General features: G+C 45.1%; 1 protein-coding gene across 6 annotated transcripts in view; it reads left to right on the top strand.

The window, feature by feature from the left end:
* The first annotated feature begins 4,760 nt into the window (after positions 1-4,760).
* Cecr2 (CECR2 histone acetyl-lysine reader) overlaps positions 4,761-19,675 on the top strand; it is a 106,571-nt gene continuing 91,656 nt past the window's right edge. For all 6 annotated transcript variants that reach the window (XM_050164002.1, XM_050164003.1, XM_050164001.1 and 3 more), the window contains exon 1: positions 4,761-5,156. In XM_050164002.1, coding sequence (XP_050019959.1) covers positions 5,031-5,156 — 126 coding nt within the window. In that variant the 5' untranslated portion in view covers positions 4,761-5,030. The remainder of the gene's footprint in view (positions 5,157-19,675) is intronic.

Genomic DNA, 19,675 nt, shown 5'->3' with positions numbered 1-19,675 from the left:
CTGTGAAGAAAACTCTGAGACTAGACCAGACCAGCTGTTTGGGAGAAATGGAAACCGGCTGGCCGAGCTGCATGGAGGAGGTTTAGACCAATTGAGTATCTTGTAAAGGACACTCACTCTCCACCCTGTTGAGCCGCCTGGAGGCTGTGCTCCAGGTTCCCACCTTTAGGAGCTGTCACCCATGCTGGGGTAGGCTTTGGTGAAGCAGCTGTCTTTGAGTCATGTTTGCTCCTGTAAGTAACCCGAATAAAACTCATTGGTCACCAAGCCGGACTTTGGTCTGTCGTGGGCTCTCTATCTAGGGTAAGTAGAAAAGTGTGTTGAATCTCCTTAGAAAAGCTTTGTCACACAACACGACCCACCTCTGCCTCCTAGGTACTGGAATTAAAAGTATGCACCACCAAGAGCTGCCAAAAAAGGAAAAATTTAATTATAAAAATTATTACTGATAGTCGAGCAATGGTTAAGTGTGCTTTTCATCTAGCATGCTGAAGGCAGAGGCAGGTGGATCTCTGTGAATTCAAGGTCAGCCTGGTCTACAGAGTAAATTCTGGGACAGCCAAGGCTACACAGATAAACTCTGTCTCAAAATAAAAAAAAAAATTATTAGTGAGGTGTTTTTTGTTTTTCTAAGACAGGATTTCTTTTCATTTCTTTTTCTTTTGGTTTATCAAGACAGGGTTTCTCTGTAGCTTTGGAACCTGTCCTGGACCTAGCTCTTATAGACCAGCCTTGAACTCACAGAGATCTGCCTGCCTTTGTCTCCTGAGTGCTGGGATTAAAGGCATGCACCACCACTGCCTGGACCAAGTCCGGATTTCTTTGTGTCGTCCCAGCTGTCCTGGAACTAGCTTTGTAGACTAGGCTGGCCTCAAACTCACAGGTCCACCTGCCTCTGTCTCCAGAGTGCTAGGAAAAAAAGGCATGGACCACTGACCAGCTGCTTTCTTTTTTGTAGTGTTGATGATGTAATCCAGGGCCTGGTAGGTGAATGGGATTGGGCCACATCCTTAAACCTAGGGTTTGTTTGTTTTGCTTTGAGACAGTATCTCATTATGTAGCCCTGGCTGGCCCGTAGCTCACTATGTGGACCAGATTACCCTCAAAATCAGAGATCTGCCTGCCTCTACCTACCAAGTACTGGGATTAAAGGCGTGTTCCACCATGTCCCACAACCCTAGGTTTTTATATCTCGGTCTTTAATGTTGAATATAAGTTGATAGAGAAGCATCCAGGCAGCATATGGCAAAATGACGCCAGAGCTGGGAGAAATGTGGGAAGTTTGCTGAGAAAAGTCTATGGCCTACATTGTTGTGAGTGAGTGGGTCCCATGACTGAGAGCAGAAAGGCACTGGAAGGCTGCAGGCAGGCTCCTATGCTCAGCTTTTCTCAGTTTCTTGATGGTATATTCCATCAAATACATCCTCATTACACGAATGGTGAATATCAGGGAGGATTTCCTCAAAAAGTCTGGTTGAGAAGAAAAGACACCTCCAATAACAAGAGCAAGCAACTGCAAAATCAGTAAGAGAAAGCCACAAGAGCCTGGTAAGTGAATAGGATGCGCGCGATCTCTTGTGAAAGAGTAGCTAAATTAGGGTGTTTCAGGAACGCTACATCAAGGAAGCGCTTTGAACACTTCCCGCTTAGCTTAGAAGTCAAGTTGTAAGTAGTCTTCGCAGGCGGTTGAAAGGTGATCATGCCTTGCTGGAGTCAGTTCTGTCCTTCTAGCCTGTGACTTCAGGTGATGGAACTCACTCAGGTCATCAGGGCTTGGTGGCAAGCACCTTTATTCCTTCAGCCATTTTGTGGCACTTTTTTCCCCTCTGTGTAGCTCTGGATGTTCTGGAATTAGTTCTGTAGACCAGCCTGACCTCAAACTCACAGAGATCTGCTTGCCTCCGTCTCCTGCTGCTGGGATTAAAGGCCTACGCCACCACTGCCCAGCCCTATTTTGTTTTTGTGGTCTAGGCTAGCCTTGAATTTGTTCTATGTAATAGAGGTTGAACTTGAACTTGTGATTCTCGGGCCTTTACCTCCTAAGTGCTGACATTAAAGGCATGTCCCACTATGTCTTTTTCTATGTGTGTGGGTGTTCATTTGTGCCAGGTCACACACGTGGTGTTTGGTTCTCTTTCTACCATGTGGGTGGGACTCAAAATCAGGTTATCAGGCCCAATTTCCCATTTAATGGAAAATACGCAGGGAGAAGAGGTTATGTAAATAAAGTTGTAGAGAATATGAGAGAATTATTTCCAGGTACCATCAGGGTCACTTGAGGTTAGAGGCACTGGCTCTAGTAGAAAGAGCTAGACTGAGACATGGTTCAGGAGGAGGCAAACCCCCATGATCAGAGGGAGAAAGTGGGCTATGCCAGAACAAAACAGGAGTTGCAACTCCACTCAGAAGCAAGGGAAAAGTCAAAGAGGGCAAAGGTTCAAAGATTCGCACAGGGGTCATTAGTCTAGATTCCAGATGAGTTCAGAAAACAGGTCTGGAGCAGGGAAGCACAAGGGGAAAGGGGAACCAAATGTTCAGAGCAGGGGCAAAGATCCCGGGTTAGCAATTCCAAGAAGCAGAAGTTCAAATGGAAGTAAAGTCTAGTCCAATCGGTCAGACCCAAGGCATTTTCAGTTCCTTCACTCTCAGAGCCTGGATGGGATCCAGACTGCAGGTAGAGGTTGGGGTGGAACTGTGGGTGGTAAGGAGGCAGAGAAGGAAGCAGGCCCAAACCACAGAGCCATACTAAACCAGAGTTAAATAATGACACCATCCTATGGCTGATGTGCAAATCATGCGAACCCATTTGGGACACTCAAGTAGACCCTGGCTTCATAGGCCAATCCACCCTGTATGGCTGACTAGTACGGCTGCTTTGCCCTCTGATCTTCAGGCAAGCTTTATTTATTAAAACACAAATAATATAACCATGATAGTAGCCAAATCTTTTACCTTTCTGCTTCCTGATACTGCTAATTTATTATTAATTTATCATTACTAGGCTGGACAGTAGTGACAACTGAGACGTCAATAAGGTTAGATGATGATAAAAGATAAAAACAGAGCCTAGTGGTCGTGGCCCACGCCTTTAATTCCAGCACTCGGGAGTTCAGTGGATTTCTATGAGTTTGAGGCCAGCCGGGTGGACAAATTAAGTTCCAGGACAGCCAGGGCTACACAGATGAAAGACAGAGAGCTGGTTGGTAGACTCTGGGCTTTATGAACTCCTTTTCAAAGGAAAAAGGTGTGGCACAAGAGTTCAGAGAAAGCCAAGCCTGGAGGCTGACGATTAAGGCGGAGTGCTTAGAGTTTGAGGCCAGCCTGAGCTACCGAGCAGAAACCTTGTCACAAACAACAAAAACAAAAAACCCAAAACCCGAGGCATCTACGGAGTAGGTGAGCTTTAGAAGCAAGCAACCAACCAACCCTAAAAATCCAGATACCGTTTAGTTTGGGGTTGCTAAACCCTACTTGTAGGGCAGTGCTTGGGAAGATAAAGTAATTTAGTTGGTTCACAAGATTGACTTGAAATAGCTTGGGAATTTAGGTTATTAAAATGGTCAGAATAGGTGAGGGTGGGGAAGGTGGAATTAATTACCCAGTCACCCGACTTCTACATCTATCATATCAACTCGTTCCTCATCCTTGCTTTTATTCTGCCCAGCTTGTGCCTATCGCTTAGTAGCACGTCAGGGGCGGTGTTTCGTGAGAAGTGGAGTTAAGAACCAGGCAGGACTCGGAGACTTGAGAACTGCCCAAGCGCAATGACCAATACAGAGCGCTTTCAAATTGTAGTTCTTCCAAACTTCTGGGTTGTTTTTGGAGGTGATTCCCCCTTCCGGTTTAGCAGAATTTCGACGCCCTACACGGCACCCTTCCACCCCAGCACATTCCCTTAGCCTAGGCAGGTCTCCACCCCCACCCAGACACACGTCCCTGAGTCCTGAGCCTCTTCCCCCATCCCCCCGCCTCCGAGCCACATTGTGAGCGCTCGCGCCCGCAGCCAGGCTACGGCGAGGGCAGTCGCAGGGCTCCAAGCCAGTCCCCTCTAGTGCGGCTGCACGTGTCCGTTCCCTGGGGTGGGGGAAATTGCTCTTCCCGCTAGGCTGCTGATTGGTGCCTCCCCCCTACTCCACCCTTCCCGCCACACACTCTACCCTCCAGCAGACACGGTTCCAGCCTAGCCAGCCCCGCCACCCTCTTCCCTGGGGAGAAGAGGAGGCACTCGGAGCGCTTCTGGAAGTACCGTTCTCCGATGGAATAAAAGCGCTCGAGAACAGGTGGAAAGCGCGTCGTTCCCCGGAGCCGCCCGCTCGCAGCGTGGCCAACCAGCCCACTCGCTCGCCCGCACCACCCTCCGCCGCACTCCTAACTGAAACCCCACACGTGCGCACGCCTGGAGCTAGCCCCCAGCCGGAGCACCACCCAGCGGGCCCTTTAAAAGGACTCGACCACTGAGGCCGCGTGGGGGTGGGAGAGACCCTTATTGTCCTCGGTCGCCAAAGTCGCCCAACTCCCCGGCCCCAAACACCTGCACTGCAGAGCGCTCCCCACCCCCCGCCCGCCCGCCGGTAGCGCGCGGCCCCCTCCGCGTCACGCGCGGCCCCTCCCGGGAGGGCGCGGCTGGCCCGCTCCCCCTCCCCCCCGCCCCGGTGCAGCTGTCCGCGCCGGGGTGGGGGCGGGGTTGTTGTTGTGGTGCGCGCCGGCCCCGCCCCCTCCTCGTGGGCGGCCCCTCCCCCAGGCCTCCTCCGGGCCCCCTCCCCACCCCCAGCCCCATCTGTTTTCCTCCGCGCTGAGTGGATTATATTGTATGGGACTGGGGGCGGCCGAACGGCCGCGGCGGGACGGGGCGAGCGCGCGGCCCCCGCCGGCTGCCGGAGCAGCGGCCGCTTCAGCGACTCGGCCCGCCGCCCCCCGCCCGGCGCGCCTCAGCTTGTGCTCACGCCGAGCGGCGGCTCCCGCCGCGCGCTAAGAGGCGCTGCCTGCGGCCGGAGTCGGAGCGGGGAAGAGCGGGCGAGCGCGGCGGGGAGATGTGCCCGGAGGAGGGCGGCGCGGCCGGGCTGGGCGAGCTCCGCTCCTGGTGGGAAGTCCCGGCCATCGCGCACTTCTGCTCGCTCTTTCGCACGGCGTTCCGCCTGCCCGACTTCGAGATTGAGGTGAGTGGCGGGCGCTGCGCCCTTTCTCCGCGCTTCTCCGCGGGGAGTCGCGGGCCGCCGACTTGGCGCGGAGTGCGGGCGGCGAGGGGGTTCGGCGGCGGGCACGAGGCTGGCGACCGGCACGGGCTCCCCGCGGCCCCGCGCGCTCTCGCAGGCGGGGGTCGAGGCAGCTTTTGTCGGCGCGGGACCCCGGGGCTCTCCTGGGACTTCTCGGCCGGCCCGAGGGCGAGAGTGCGCGCGCGCTCCCCGCGGGAGCTGTTCGGTCGGGGCCGGGGTGCGGGCGCACGAGCGGGGGGCCGCTGCGGCCGGACGGGAGCGGCCCCGGGCAGGGTCGGCGGTGCTCGGGAGACGCTCGCCCGGGGCGCACTTGGCCGACTGGCGGAGGCCCGTAACTCTCGGCTCTTTCAGTCAACTTCGGGCGGGCGGGGATGGGGCCTGGGCTTGGGGCGTTCTCCTTGTGGCACCGCCTGGCGCTCACCGTCGCTCGGGACGCCGAGGCTGTAGAGGGAAAGTTTGGGTACCCCCACCCCCCAAAAAAACCCAGCTTCTCTTCTGAGGAACGTGCAGCTCTTCGGGTAGCTCGCTCTCTGAGTTGATTTCGCCACCATTATTCCCCCGGGCGAGCAAGGGAAGGGATGGCTTTCTGGCCGGGCCGAAGGTGCTTTGTGATAACTGGACTAAAATCGGAGGGTCCTAGCGGCAAGGACAGTGGCGGGAGTGTGGGAAACGGAATGTGTAACACGGCTCAAAGCAGCCGCAGCATCTCATCTTTATTTTTTTGGATGGAGGTGTGAAATATATGATTGGTTGGCAGGTTGAGTTGCTTTCTTTCCTATGGTAATCTGTGTTGTGACTTAACCACCTTTTTTCTTGGGACAAAGGTACACGGAACTCTCGGTCAGTTTATTGTTTTCAGTTCTGTGGATGGCTTTACAATTGAAGTAGTCGAGATTAAAGTAATTTAATTGGAAGTTCTGACCGTTGTGATTGCCTCTCCACCCCCCATGAACTTTGCTGTTAATTTGTTGACTCCTGGGGTCCTTGCACACCTTTATTTTTAAAGTCAGCTGTGTTTGCAGAAATATTATTTGCTTCTCCTCTGAATGAAGCGTGGGAACTTGATCTTGTTGCGGACTTAATGAAATCGGAAAGCTAAAATGTTCCCAAGAGCTGGGTTAGGAGAATGAAAAGGACTGTAGACTGAAACTAGGTCCGCTCGTTGGCTTTTGGAGGTACTTTTAAACAATGCGAGTAGGTTGGTAGGATTCTTCAGTTCTTCAGGTCATGGACTTCTCCACGTTGTAGGAAAAATTCACGAACCCTCAAAACATTTGTTTACAAAGTTTGAACATGGATGTAACGAACATTTTTGTGATGAAATTTTGTAATGAAATCGGACTACAAAGACCAACGATTTGGGAATCTTAACGGGGAAGGGATACTTAACGCTTGTGATGTCCTGTGTTTCCTTTTAGTTGGTGGGAAATCCTGAGCAGTGTAATTAAATCCTGCTGCTCAAAATGGTGGCCGCCCTGTGTGGGGCACTGCTTGTGACAGTGCCTGTTGGGTGCTGGTAAACCTGTCCTCAGCCCTTTTCTTCATTAAGAAGTAGTAAGTAGATGTGCCGGATTACAGATTGAGCGCATTTGAAGAACACTGCCGTTGGGGGGGAAATGCCACCTTTAGAAGTCCTTGTTTACCCATTTTGTTGATGGAAAAGTAGAGGAAACTCATTTTGCTTTAAATATTCTCACTATGTTTAGAGTAACTTCTTAATTTCTATCCTAAGTAGTAAACGTGAGGTTTCTCAGTGTTAGATGGCCTAATTTCTCTAGGCAATGTAAGCTCTTACCGTCCTTTAGATGGTCTACTTGACATGGTGTCTTTTAATTCTAGTTGTTAAAAAAATTTATGTTAGCCGGGCAGTGATGGCGAATGCCTTTAATCCCAGCACTCAGGAGGTAGAGGCAGGCGGATCTCTGTGAGTTCGAGGACAGCCTGGTCTAGAGAGCTAGTTCCAAGATAGGCTCCAAAGCTACAGAGAAACCCTGTCTCGAAAAACCAAAATAATAATAATAACAAAAATAACAATAATGTTGTATGGGTGTGTCTGTGTCAGGGAGTTTTGTGGAGGTCAGAGGACAATTTGAGGAAATTGATTCTCTCCCTCCATATGAGAGCCCAGGAATTGAACTCAGGTTGTCTGGCGAGGCCCCATTTTCCTTCACAGGGAGCCTTAGCCCCTTTCTCTGATCTAGCGTTTCTTGAAAGAGAAGAGACCCTCTTGTCAGTTAAAAGTGTGCGCTATCTTAAAAACATTGAACCACGCCGGGTGGTGGTGGCGCACGCCTTTAATCTCAGCACTTGGGAGGCAGAGGCAGGCGGATCTCTGTGAGTTCAAGACCAGCCTGGTCTACAGAGCTAGTTCCAGGACAGGCTCCAAAACCACAGAGAAACCCTGTCTCGAAAACAAAACAGAACAAAAACATTCAACCACGTTAATATCCTGATTCCAACATGTACCTACTTTAAATACTACCAAACCTTTCTCCCCTCCCCTATGGAGAAGATTAGTGAATGTATAATAAATGGTAATGACTTTCTCCTCCTGTACCTGTAGTTCCTATATTTAATTTAGGGTTTTGAATAGTTATAAAAAGATGAACTATCTAAAATTCTTATTCTCTAAGAAATTTGACTTTGGCCCATCAACAATGCAGACAGAATTCCCCAAAGACACCATCAATAAATTTGTTTTTGTTTTTCTTAGGTGATTTGAAACACATCAACTAGTTTATTTGTTAGACTTACAATGCAGTGTTAGACCTTCTTTTAAAGTAAAAATATACCAGTGATGAGCTGTATGTACCTGGTGGGCACGTGGGAAAACCCTGTAGTTCTATTACACTTTGAAATGCTAGAAATAAGGAATATAAACTACCGAACAGTCAGAGTTGGACATAATTCCTTTAGGAAGCCAATTTTTAGTTGTATGAAAGATCAAATCTTTACCCTTTCCTCCCAGGCTGAATCCTTGGATTCATAGAAAATTTAGGAAGCAGAATCCTTAAGGATGTGTTGTGTGTGTGTGTGTGTGTGTGTGTGTAGGACGTGGTTTCTATCAAAAGTGAAGCTCATCTCTCAGCTAGGTGAAAGGCTCCAGGATTCTTGTTGCTATTCTGTAAGAGGTCAAGACCTCTCAGAAACTAGTCCCTAAAGTGGGGGTGTTTTTATTTTTGCATGTAAAAATATTTTTGTACTATTAATTAACCTTAAACAGATCATTTCTTTAAAAGAGTCAACATACTTGACTTCAGTGTGTGTACGGGGTGGTGCTGGGGATTGAACTCAGGGTTTTTATACACGCTAGGCAGGCACTGTGTCACTGAACAGTCTTTCCCAGCCCTTTTCTTTTTTCTTTCTATTCTTTTTGGGTTTCTTAGGACAGGGTTTCTGTGTTGCCCTGGCTATCTTGGAATTCACTGTGTTAGACCAGGCTGGCCTGAACTCAGAGATCCGCCTGCCCCTGCCTCCCTATCACTGGGATTAAAGGTGCACCACCACCACCTGACATTTTCTGATTTTAAAAACTACACGAACATTATATAGAGCTTAAGTGTTTGCAAAATACAAATAAAAGACTTAAAATAACTCAAGTCCCCAAATGGGGGAAAGCTGGTAACATAAAATGAAAAATCTTCTGTTACTGTGTTTAGAAAGTATTTTATTCCGGCCAGGCGATGGTGGCGCACGCCTTTAATCCTAGCACTCGGGGAGGCAGAGGCAGGCGGAGCTCTGTGAGTTCGAGACCAGCCTGGTCTACAGAGCTAGTTCCAGGACAGGCTCCAAAGCCACAGAGAAACCCCGTCTCGAAAAACAAAAACAAACAAAAAAAACCCCAGAAAGTCCTATATTCCAGATAGGTTTGTGCTAGCTTTTTCAGAAGAGGCTAGGGTGTAGTTAGACATTAATAGGTTAGAGATACTGCATTCAGTAGTTAATTATCATTAAACATTTACTATATGTTGCTTTTTTGATGTAATGGCACTGAACCTAGGGTTCTAACACATGCTAGGGACTAAGCTACAACCCTGCCTAGTCCTTATTTTTTAAAAGTCTCACTCTGGGCCAGGCAGTGTTGGCGCATACCTTTAATCCCAGCACTTGGGAGACAGATGCAGGCGGATCTCTGTGAGTTCCACGCCAGCCTGGTCTACCGAGTGAGTTCTAGGACAGGCTCCAAAGCTACACAGAGAAACCCTGCAGCCAAGGTTGGTGAAGAGCTTCTCTAGTATTTTGGGATATAGATATGAACCATCTAATCATCAAAGCTGCTCATACTTGGTCTCCTTGGCCATATTAGCTGATAATAGAATCCAGTTATATATGATTTAGTAAAAGCCAAATGTTTTGTATTTAATATTGTAGTGGATTAGTTGAGTTGGTATTGATTTGAAACAAAGATATTTGAGCTTTTTGAAGATTTGATGTTTGTTCCAAATTGAAGTAAGGCAACACGGAACAGAATGATTTTCCATAACCGTATAGAACAGTGGTTCTCAACCTGTGGGTCCCGACTCTTGGGGTTGAATGAACCTTTCACTGGAGTCCCCTAAGACCATTGAAAAACACAGACATTTACATTACAGTTATGAAGTAGCAACAAATAATTTTATGGTTGGGGGTTACCACAAGAGGAACAGTATTAGGGGTCATAGCATTAGAAAGGTCGTTACAGAGAGATGATGGAGCTGGGGCAGGGCTGGAGTGCTGCCTCCAAGTAGATGTTTAGAATGTTTACATGGGTTTGAGTGGTTTGTATACTAGCTGAAGTCTGTTGAAATTTTTTTCTGCCTACCTTTTTTGCCTTGTGTCTTGTCTTTTTCCTAGTTGTGGTTGTGTGTCTGAAGTCCCCCTCAGCAGCATAATGTGGGGCCAATATATAGAGCTTTGTAATCTGTTTCTAGCCCCTTCATCAAGAGAATGAGCCATGAATTATAATTAACACAAGCAATAAGATTTGCTGAACGTTAAACGTGTTAGTTGTATCAGGTGTGTTCAGGGATGGGTAACAGATTTTGTTGATGTATAGGTATGAATGCTGTCAGGGTGGGGATTAGACTTAACATTTTAATCAAATTCTAAAAGAGATCTTTAAACTATTTGAAGATTAAATGAGATCTATTTTGGAGTGGATAGTTCTATCATTCTGTGGACTGAACCTGGAGGACTATCTGTTCTAGATCAGCCTAGACCAAAAAAGCCCCCCCCCCCCAATGTAGAGTACCTAACTAAAGGAAAGAATAGTTTTGTCTGATTAGGGACCTCAGAAGCTATTTCATGATTTTATGACCCAAGACTCACTGGACTAGGAATTACAAAAGTGTTTAGAAGTATGAGGGATCAATTCTAGGGCCTGGGCATAATCCAGCCACAACTGAGCCTATTCCCTCTCAGGAAACTTGGATTGTAATGGTGTCCTTAATTTAACCAGTCCTGTGACCTGGAGCAGGTTAAAGTAATGTAGTAAGTGAGACATACAGTATTGTATACTTTTAAAATACCAGCTCATTATCCTTAGCTGCCTTTAGCCGGGGGTGGGGGTGGGGTGGGGTAGAGGTTACCCTCGTTTTACAGATGTGGAAATTGAAAGTTTGGCAAGGCTTGGTGTTTGCATAAGAATACCCACCTCAGTCCAGGGTTTTTACCCAAAGTCTCTGCCACTGTGTCAGTTCTGTGGAGATTTTCAGTTTCTATAGTGAAAACAGATTCTGTAGTGCAAGTCTGGGGTTTCTTGGTTCAGAAGATCCTTTTTTTTTTTTTACATTAGGTGTGTATATATGATGTGTACGTATTGCATATGTGGGGGTCAGAGGACAAGATGGGGTGCTGGTCTTGGCCTCACCTTGTTTGAGATGTCTGGTGGCCCTAAGATGTGTTCTGGGGATCTCATTAGGTTTCCATGACAAGCATTTTATAAAACCACTCAACTATCTCCTTACCCCATTTTTTTAGTTTTATTTTTGAGACTTTTTAATTTATTTATTTATTTATTTATTTATTTATTCATTTATTTATTTATTTATTTTGAGACAAGGTTTCTCTGTGTAGCCCTGGCTGTCCAGGAACTAACTTCTGTGAACCAGGCTGGCTTTGAACTCTGCTTCACCTGCCTTTTCCTCCTGAGTGCTGGGATTAAAGGTGTTCACCACCACCGCCAGGTGAGACAGGGTCGCGTTTTTTTTTTTTACTCTGTAACCCAGGCTGGTTTAGAATTTGCTATAATTCTCTTGCCTTAGCCTTTTGGGAATGCTGAGTCAAGAGTGAGCCCTGTTGTCTGCTGGAGATTATTTCTATCAACAAACATCTATAAAGCATCTGTGCTAGCAGGGTATGAGCTGATGGAGGTACCGCTATGTGTACCTCTGGGTGGGCTAGATGCCTCAATGCACCACCAACAGCCGGGTGGTGGTGGTGCACGCCTCGGAGGCAGAGGCAGGTGGAACTCTGAGTTCGAGGCCAGCCTGGTCTACAAGAGCTGGTTTCCAGGACAGAAACTAGGTTCCAAAGCTACAGAGAAACCCTGCCCCGTGGTGGGCAGGGGGTGGGGATGGGGAAACAACAACAAGAAAAACAACAACCAAGCTTGAAGACTTGAATTTGAACCTTGAACCAACATGGTAGGTTGGAGGAGAGAACCAACCCCTTCAAGTTTTTCCTCTGACCTCCATGTTTTTAGTGTTGTACACACATATACACACTAAATTAATTTTTTTCCTGAGACAGGGTTTTTCTGTTTAGCCCTAGTTATCCTCAAACTCAGTAGAACTGCCTGCCTCTATTCCAAGAGTTGTGATTAAAGGTGTGAGCCACAATGCACAGATAACACAAAATAAATCAATAAAAATAAAATTTAGAAAGTACTTGCCCTCTTAGTGAACAAATGCTACCCCAGACTTGCACTACAGGGTCTAGGACGTGAAGTCTAGGGAAGTTTGTAAAGAGAGGAAAAAGGTTGAAAAGAGGTTGGTGACTTGCTGAGATAGCATTGAGTGGAACTGAGATAAGTGCTTTAAAATGACTTACAGGTGGGATTTAAGGGTGTGGTGACACACTCCTTTAATCCCCCCCCCCCCCCCATTGTGGAGCCCTGCAGAGTTCAAGGCCAGCCTGGTCTACTGAGCCAGCCAGGACTCTATACAAGGCCCTGTTTCAAAAACAGAAACAAGTTCTTTTTAAAATTATTTTTATGTGTATAGGTATTTCTCCTGCGTGCATGTGTCTGGTGCCCTCAGATGCCAGAAGAGGATGTAGGATCCTCAGGACTGGAGTTACAGAAGGCTGTTAACCATCACATAGGTGCTGAGAATTGAACCTGGGTCCTCTGGAAGACAGCAAGGGCTCTTAACTGCTGAACCATCTGTCCAGTCCCCTTATACAGTGTAAAGTGGTGTGTATTCTGGATTGGCTTAGAACTTGTAGCTATCATCTTATTACAGTTGTGTACTGTCTTGGTACATAGGAGACCATTTTTTAAACCTTCTGCTTTCTATCCTCTTGAAGAGTCAGAATCCCCTCTTTCTCTATTGAGGAAAGATAAGAACAGGATATTAGTTACAGAAGGGCCAGTCCATAATGCAAGTTGGCGATATCCTTTTTTAATGGAATCCTCACAGAGTAATGTGCTGTCACCTTTTTGGTTTTTCAAACATTTTAAGAGGAGAGGCTTTGTAGCTCCCTGCCCCCCTCTGGGGGGGTGTGGACGTCAGAGAAGTTGGGACCTCCTACAGTTGTAGAAAGATTGGTTCCCCTCTCATCCATGAAGGACACTCCATGTTGGTTTGGTGTTTGTTTGCCTTATCACTGATGGTAAATTCAACCTTGTTTCATTTTCTGGAACACAATTAGCAAAGCCTAAAATTCAACTTAGATAGTAGAGCTCTTGATTGGAAAGTCTTTTTGTTTTGTTTTTCAAGGATTTCTCAGTGTTGACTTGGCTGTTCTGAAACTCTGTAGACCAGCCTGGCCTCCAGCTCACAGAGATTTGCCTGCTTATTCCTCCCACGTGGATAGGAAAGTCTTAAGGTGGGCTTCTTGGGATGCTAAGGATCCAGAATATGAGGCTTTCTGGCAGGCAGACTGTGGAAACCATCAATACAGAGGCAAAGTGTAGCGTGTAGACAGCTAGACCTAGAACCTCTGACAGGCCAAGTCCAGACTATTACATTTCAATTTGTGAACACATTTTTAAAAGGTGCTGGACACCTGGATTGTGATTCATCCTTGTTCCCTTATATGAAGTTGTGATATTAGGAAGATTAATTCTGTTCCAAATTTGTTTTATTTAGATTTAATTTATTTATTATAGATAGAGTATTCTGCCTGCATGTATGCCTGCAGGCCAGAAAAAGGGCACCAGATCTCATTGTAAATGGTTGTGAGTCACCATGTGGTTGCTGGGAATTGAACTCAGGACCTCTGGAAGAGCAGCCAGTGCTTTTAACCGGAGTCATCTCTCCAGTCCCCCGTTTCAGATTTGTAACATGAGAATTTCAAGCTAGCTGATTCCTAGGAGGGACCATTCCTTAGTATGCCTAGTACCATTGACGCAAGCAAATTATCATAGGGTAGCATGGGTTAAACTCAAGGTTACTACCTATACTCCACAAATTTATTGTACCAAATAGAAGGTGCAAATCTATACTTGCTTGGTATGTATGCTATTTACATGGATGTTTTTCTCTTTCAGTGGAAACTTGTGCTAATAAGCTTCTTTGATAGGAAGCTTGACGTTTTCATTATTACTATTCTCAAACTGACAGGTTTTAATGTTTGAGATTTGGAGGGATTCTGGAGAATGAGTGCCCTAAATTTTGCTATTTATTTATTTTTGGGAGGCAGGTTTCTCTGTTTAACAGCGCTGGCTGTCTTGGAACTCATTTTGTAGACCAGGCTGGCCTTCAAACTAGGAGAACTTCCTGCCTCACTCCCCATTGCTGGGACTAAAAGCATGCACCACCACCACATCCAGCTTCTGAAGGAAATTTTGTTTGTTTTGTTTTTGAGACAGGATTTCTCTATAGCTTTGGAGTCTTGGAACTAGCTCTAGTAGACCAAGATCTTGTAGATAGAGATCCACCTGTCTCTGCTTCCTGAGTGCTGGTATTAAAGGCGTGTTCCACCACCACCTGGCTCTGAAGGAACTTTTGAAGGGTTTAGGTTGCTTCCTGGTATTTTGCAGGTGTCAGACAGCTGGTAACAGATACTTGGGTTAGCATCTCCCCTCTCCTTCCTTTCTCTTTAGAATGGGTCTCACCATGTAGACCAGATTGCCCTCAAAATCACAAAGTACTGCTGCCGCTGCCTCTTCAGTGCTAGTATTAAACGTGTGTGCCACCATACCTGGTGATAAATGGATTATTTTGGTTTGGAGAGAACATGGCATTGTGATGTTGACTAAACTAGGCTAGTGTACTTTGGAGCATTCTATGTTTCTTGTATGGAAACACTGGGCGGTGCTGGTACATGCCATTAACAGCACTAAGGAGTCAGAGGCAGGTGAATCTCTGTGAGTTCAAGACCAGCCTGGTCTGTGAGTTCCAGGACAGACAGGGCTATACAGAAGAACTCTGCCTCTAAAACATCAACAATAAAACAGTAACAACAAAAAAAGAAAAAAAATAATATTTTAACTTGCTCACTTATCTGTGGCTCTTTACCTCTTATCAGTGGTTTGTAGCTCTTCCCTTTCTTCAGTCTCTTCCCATAGAACTGGATCTGAGGATGGGGATGCTGGGCAAGCACTGAGCTACACCTCCAGCATGCTGAGCCTTCTTAACATTTCCTTTTAACTGTGCCTGGGACTTGGCCACCCTCCTTTTGTTTTTTCTTTCATTCCATTGTGCTCAACTCCTGTTGTGTGCTAGGGCCTGCTCTGGGCATGTGTTGGAGGAGGGGTCGAATTTTTAGGCCTGTATCAAGATGCTAAATCCCAGAATTCATAGTATTAAGTTGCTGTGAAGTCAGTCACTGCTGTAGCTTAAATGCTTTTTTTTTTTTTTGAAATACATGGTTTTTGGAATTCTTCCAAAGGCATATAATCTCAGAATAATACTCTTGTGTTCTGTGTCTTGTGCATCATTAGCCATATGCAGGTTTCAAATGTAATTACATAACAACACATGAGGACTAGTATTTATTTTCATGTTTAAAGTTTCTGACCTCATCAACCTTTATGAAGGTTTACATTTTACCTACGGTAGGTTTGCTGGAGCAACTGACTTGAAGGGTAGTAGGTCAGAGTATGTGGTCACCTTAAGTATACGTTGATACTGTTCATGTTCTGCTTATCTCATCAGAAAGTCAGTGTAAAAATGGAGCAGTGATTCGGCCACAATGATACCAACCCTTTCACTTATTAATTTCCAAGACTGGAGTAATGGTTTAGAACTGAGAAATCTGTTAAACAGTCTTGTTGACTGGAGCAGTGATTTTGTTTTCATTCTAGCTAGTTCCTTCTAATGAACACCCTTCCCAGAATGATCATTGTTTCTGCAACAATGGCACTTGGGACAGGTTATTTGCCTGACAGAAAGTGTGTTAAATTAACAGATGTGCTCCTTTGGGGAATCCCTTTTCTTCTCCATTTCCTTTGTGTCTCTTCTCTCTTCCTGAAAGGTTATTCTTGGGTTCTTTGGGTATGAGCAGTTTTTATGAGTTCCTCGTTCAGAGAACTTTGTCTTGTAGAACAAAGAGAATTTCACTTGGTATAGTAACTGGAATTTTTGACCCATTCTTTGGGTAGTATTGGTTTGGGTTACTATCCCATACACACGTGCTACTACTATTACTGATTTATATTATTACTTTGTGGTGTGCTCGTGGTGGGGGAGACAAACAGCATGTGCCCTTGTGTATGTACCTGTGGAAGCCAGAGGTCACCTTACAGATGTTCTCCTCAATTGCTTTCCACCATTAAAAAGTTTTATTTTAATTTAAATGATTTATTTACTTATTTATTTTATTTGGTCTTTTCCTGACAGGGTTTCACTGTATAGTGATTAATGATGTGTACCACCACCGCCTACAATTTATTTATTTTTATTGTATGTGTATTGGTGTTTTGCCTGCGTGTGTGTCCCCTGGAACTGGAGTTACAGACAATTGTGAGGTGTCATGTGGATGTTGGGAATTGAATCTGGGTCCTCTGGAAGAGCCATCAGTGCTTTTAACCATTGAGCCATCTCTCCAGCTCTTATTTTTGAAACAGAGTTTATTTATGTAGTCCTGGCCAGCCTAAACTTGCTATGTAGACCAAACTGGTCTTGAATTTACAGAGCTCTTTCTGCCTCTGTTTCCCAAGTGTTGGGTTTACAGATGTGTGCAAATACAGCCAATAATAACGATTAATTATAATAGTTGCTATTTTTATTTTAGTTGTGAGACACTGTCTCACTGTGTTTCCTTGGATGTCTTGGAAATAACTGGCTTCAGACTCGGAAATCTATCTGCCTTCTGCCTTTGCCTCTCTGGTGTGCTAGGATTAAGAGTGTGTACTGTCACTCCATCTTACTATTCTTTCTTCCTTTCTTTCTCTTTCTCACTTTTTTTTTTTTTGAGACAGAGTTTCTCTGTGTTGCTTTGGAGTCTGTCCTGGAACTCACTGTGTAGACCAGGCTGACCTCGAATTCACAGAAATCTACCTACCTCTACCTCCTGAGTACTGGGATTAAAGGCTTGCGTCAGCTCCGCCCTGCCTTATTACTATTTTGAATTCTATGTGCCTGATCACATGCCACAGCACATGTGTGTAGGACAGAATTCAATTTTCTGACATCAGTTCTCTCCTTCCACACCTGTGTCCTTGGGATAGAATTCAGGTCAACAGGATTAGTGGTTAGTATGTTAGGTTAACCTGTTGAGCCATCTCCCTGGCTCCCAATTTTTTAAAAATTTTAACTTATTTTCAGCTGAATGTGTGGCACATACCTTTAATCTCAGCACTTAGGAAGCAGAGACAGGTGGGTCTCTGAGCTGGAGGCTAGCCTGGTCTACACAGTGAATTCCAGGACAGCTAGGAAACAAAGAAAAAAAAGACTTAATTATTGTATATCTGTGTGTCCATATGTGCATATGAGTACAGGTCCCCTCAGAGTGTAAAAGGTGGCATTGGATTCCCTTGGAGCTTGGTGGTGCAGGCAGTTGGGTGCTGGGAACTGAATTTTAGTCCTCTGCAAGATCAATTGGTTCTCTGTAGACAGATTTTTCTTTGGGCTGCCCACTTACAAAAAAATGACTCGGAGATTTATTGTTATAATAATTTGACCTATTCGGGCAGTGGTGGTGTACACCTTTAATACCAGCACTCTGGAGACAGAGGCAGGTGGATCTCTGTGAGTTCGAGGCTAGCCTGGTGTACAAAGCAAATTCCAGGACAGTAGAGCTGTTATACAAAGAAACCTTGATAAAAGAAGAACTAGTATTTGAAATTTTACATCAGTATTTTCTGTCTTCTCTGATGCTGAGGAGCAGTTTCCATACTCTAGGACTGATGGTTTCCCAATGAGAACCTGAGTATAGAAACTTATCTTTCTAGGTTTTTATCTTATTTTTAACTTATTGTTATTAGCATGTATGTAAAAGTGTGTGCGCATATGCATGCAGGTGTTCATATGCTGAAGTCCTCATGTGAAGGTCCAAGTGAAGCATTTAGGATTCTGTTGCTTGTACTTTGTAATCCAACTTGGGTGTCATCTTACCAGGAAGGTGCTTTTACTGCTGAGCCATCCTGTCAGCCCCACTTGTGCAGTTTCAGGTTTAACTGTTCAGGTATTGAAGCCCAGAATAGTTCCTCTTTTAAAAGTTCTTTCTGTTCAGTATTTGTGAGATTACTGCTTTTTTATTGTTTGCTTTAAGACAGCCTCATTGTGAAGTTTCTGGTTGGCCTTGAACACGCCATCTTCAGCCATCTTTGCCACAAAGGTGTTGTCTTATATAATCATAGTACAGTTATCAAAGTCAAGGAATTAATGAGTAAGATCTGTTGACAGTAGCATATCCAGTGCTGCCAACTGTCTTAATGATATGTGCAATTCACGTAACATTTTCTATAACATTTTTAATTTAAGCCAGCTCAGGCACACATCAAACTTGTTCTTTAGCCAAAGACCTCCTTAAACTTTGACCCTCCTGTTTCCATTTCTGTAGTGTTAGAATTTACAGACAAGTGCTGCAGTATTTGGTTTTTTGTTGTTGTTGTTGTTTTGTTTGCTTTTAAAACAGGGAATCTCTGTGTAACAGCCCTGGCTATCCTGAAATTTACTTTGTAAACCAGGCTGGCCTTGAATTCACAGAGATCCCTAGTGTGCCACCACACTGGCCATTATGTAGCTTTGGGTATCCTGGACCAGACTGGCTTCCAGCTCCCAGGAATTTGCCTGCCTTTGCCTTCCATAGTGCTGTGGTGTATGCTGTCATACCCAACTCCCACTTTTTTTTTTAATAAATATTTTTTTAATATTTATTTATTATGTATACAATATTCTGTCTGTGTCTATGCCTGCAGGCCAGAAGAGGGCACTAGACCCCATTACATGGTTGTGAGCCACCATGTGGTTGCTGGGAATTGAACTCAGGACCTTTGGTAGAGCAGGCAATGCTCTTAACCTCTGAGCCATCTCTCCAGCCCCCAACTCCCACTTTTAAAAGCAGAGTAGCAGTGTCAGGTCTGGTGGAGTATGCCTTTAATTCTGTCAGAATTAAAGAGGCAGAGGCTGGTGGATATCTTGAGTTCAATACCCGGGATAGTGAGACCCTGCTTCAAAACAAATGAACAAAGAAATAAACAAAACAAAGCTGATTTTTAGTGTCTGAAGTGTCAGCTGTTTTTAGTGTGTGAATATAACTAATAAAGATCTTTCTTGGAAGATTCATCTAGCGTGAATGTAGAGCTCAGTTTACATTTTTTTCTTTTTGTTTTGAAGAATTTCAAGCATGCAGGGAAATTAAAAACAAGCAGAATTGAGCCTTTGTATGTCTTTTGACTTTAGATTCACCAATTATTGTTAACATTTTGAGACTTTAACTGTTTTTCTTTTGTGAGCCAGGCTGTGAGTTGACACTTCATCTTTCAATCATTTGGTATGCGTCTAAGAATAAGACCCTTCTCTTTTCACTATGATCATAAAATCATATTCACATTTGGGAAAGTGACAGTAAGTGTAGTAACATGTACTTAGCAATCTATATTCAAATATCCTGAGTTCTCAGTGTTTTAATAGATGTTTACCATACTTCCATCTTGACTATTTTATTAAGAGTTATTAGTATGTAGTAATTATATAGTTAGGATTTTCATTATTTCATATTCATATTATGTATAACGTATTTTAATTATATTCACCTGTTACCTGGCTACCTCAAATCTAATCAGAAAGTAGTGGTTAATCCCACAGTAGTGATGGATGCCACTCTTACACCAATAAGCATATCTTGCTTAGCAGGTCAATAAGAATAGCATA

The sequence above is a fragment of the Alexandromys fortis genome, unplaced genomic scaffold, assembly GCF_014885135.2.
Source record: "Alexandromys fortis isolate MF-2015 unplaced genomic scaffold, M_Fortis_MF-2015_v1.1 scaffold_150, whole genome shotgun sequence".
Lineage (NCBI taxonomy): Eukaryota > Metazoa > Chordata > Mammalia > Rodentia > Cricetidae > Alexandromys > Alexandromys fortis.
The sequence above is the reverse complement of the archived record's forward strand: the minus strand, read 5'-3'. Positions and strand labels throughout refer to the sequence as shown.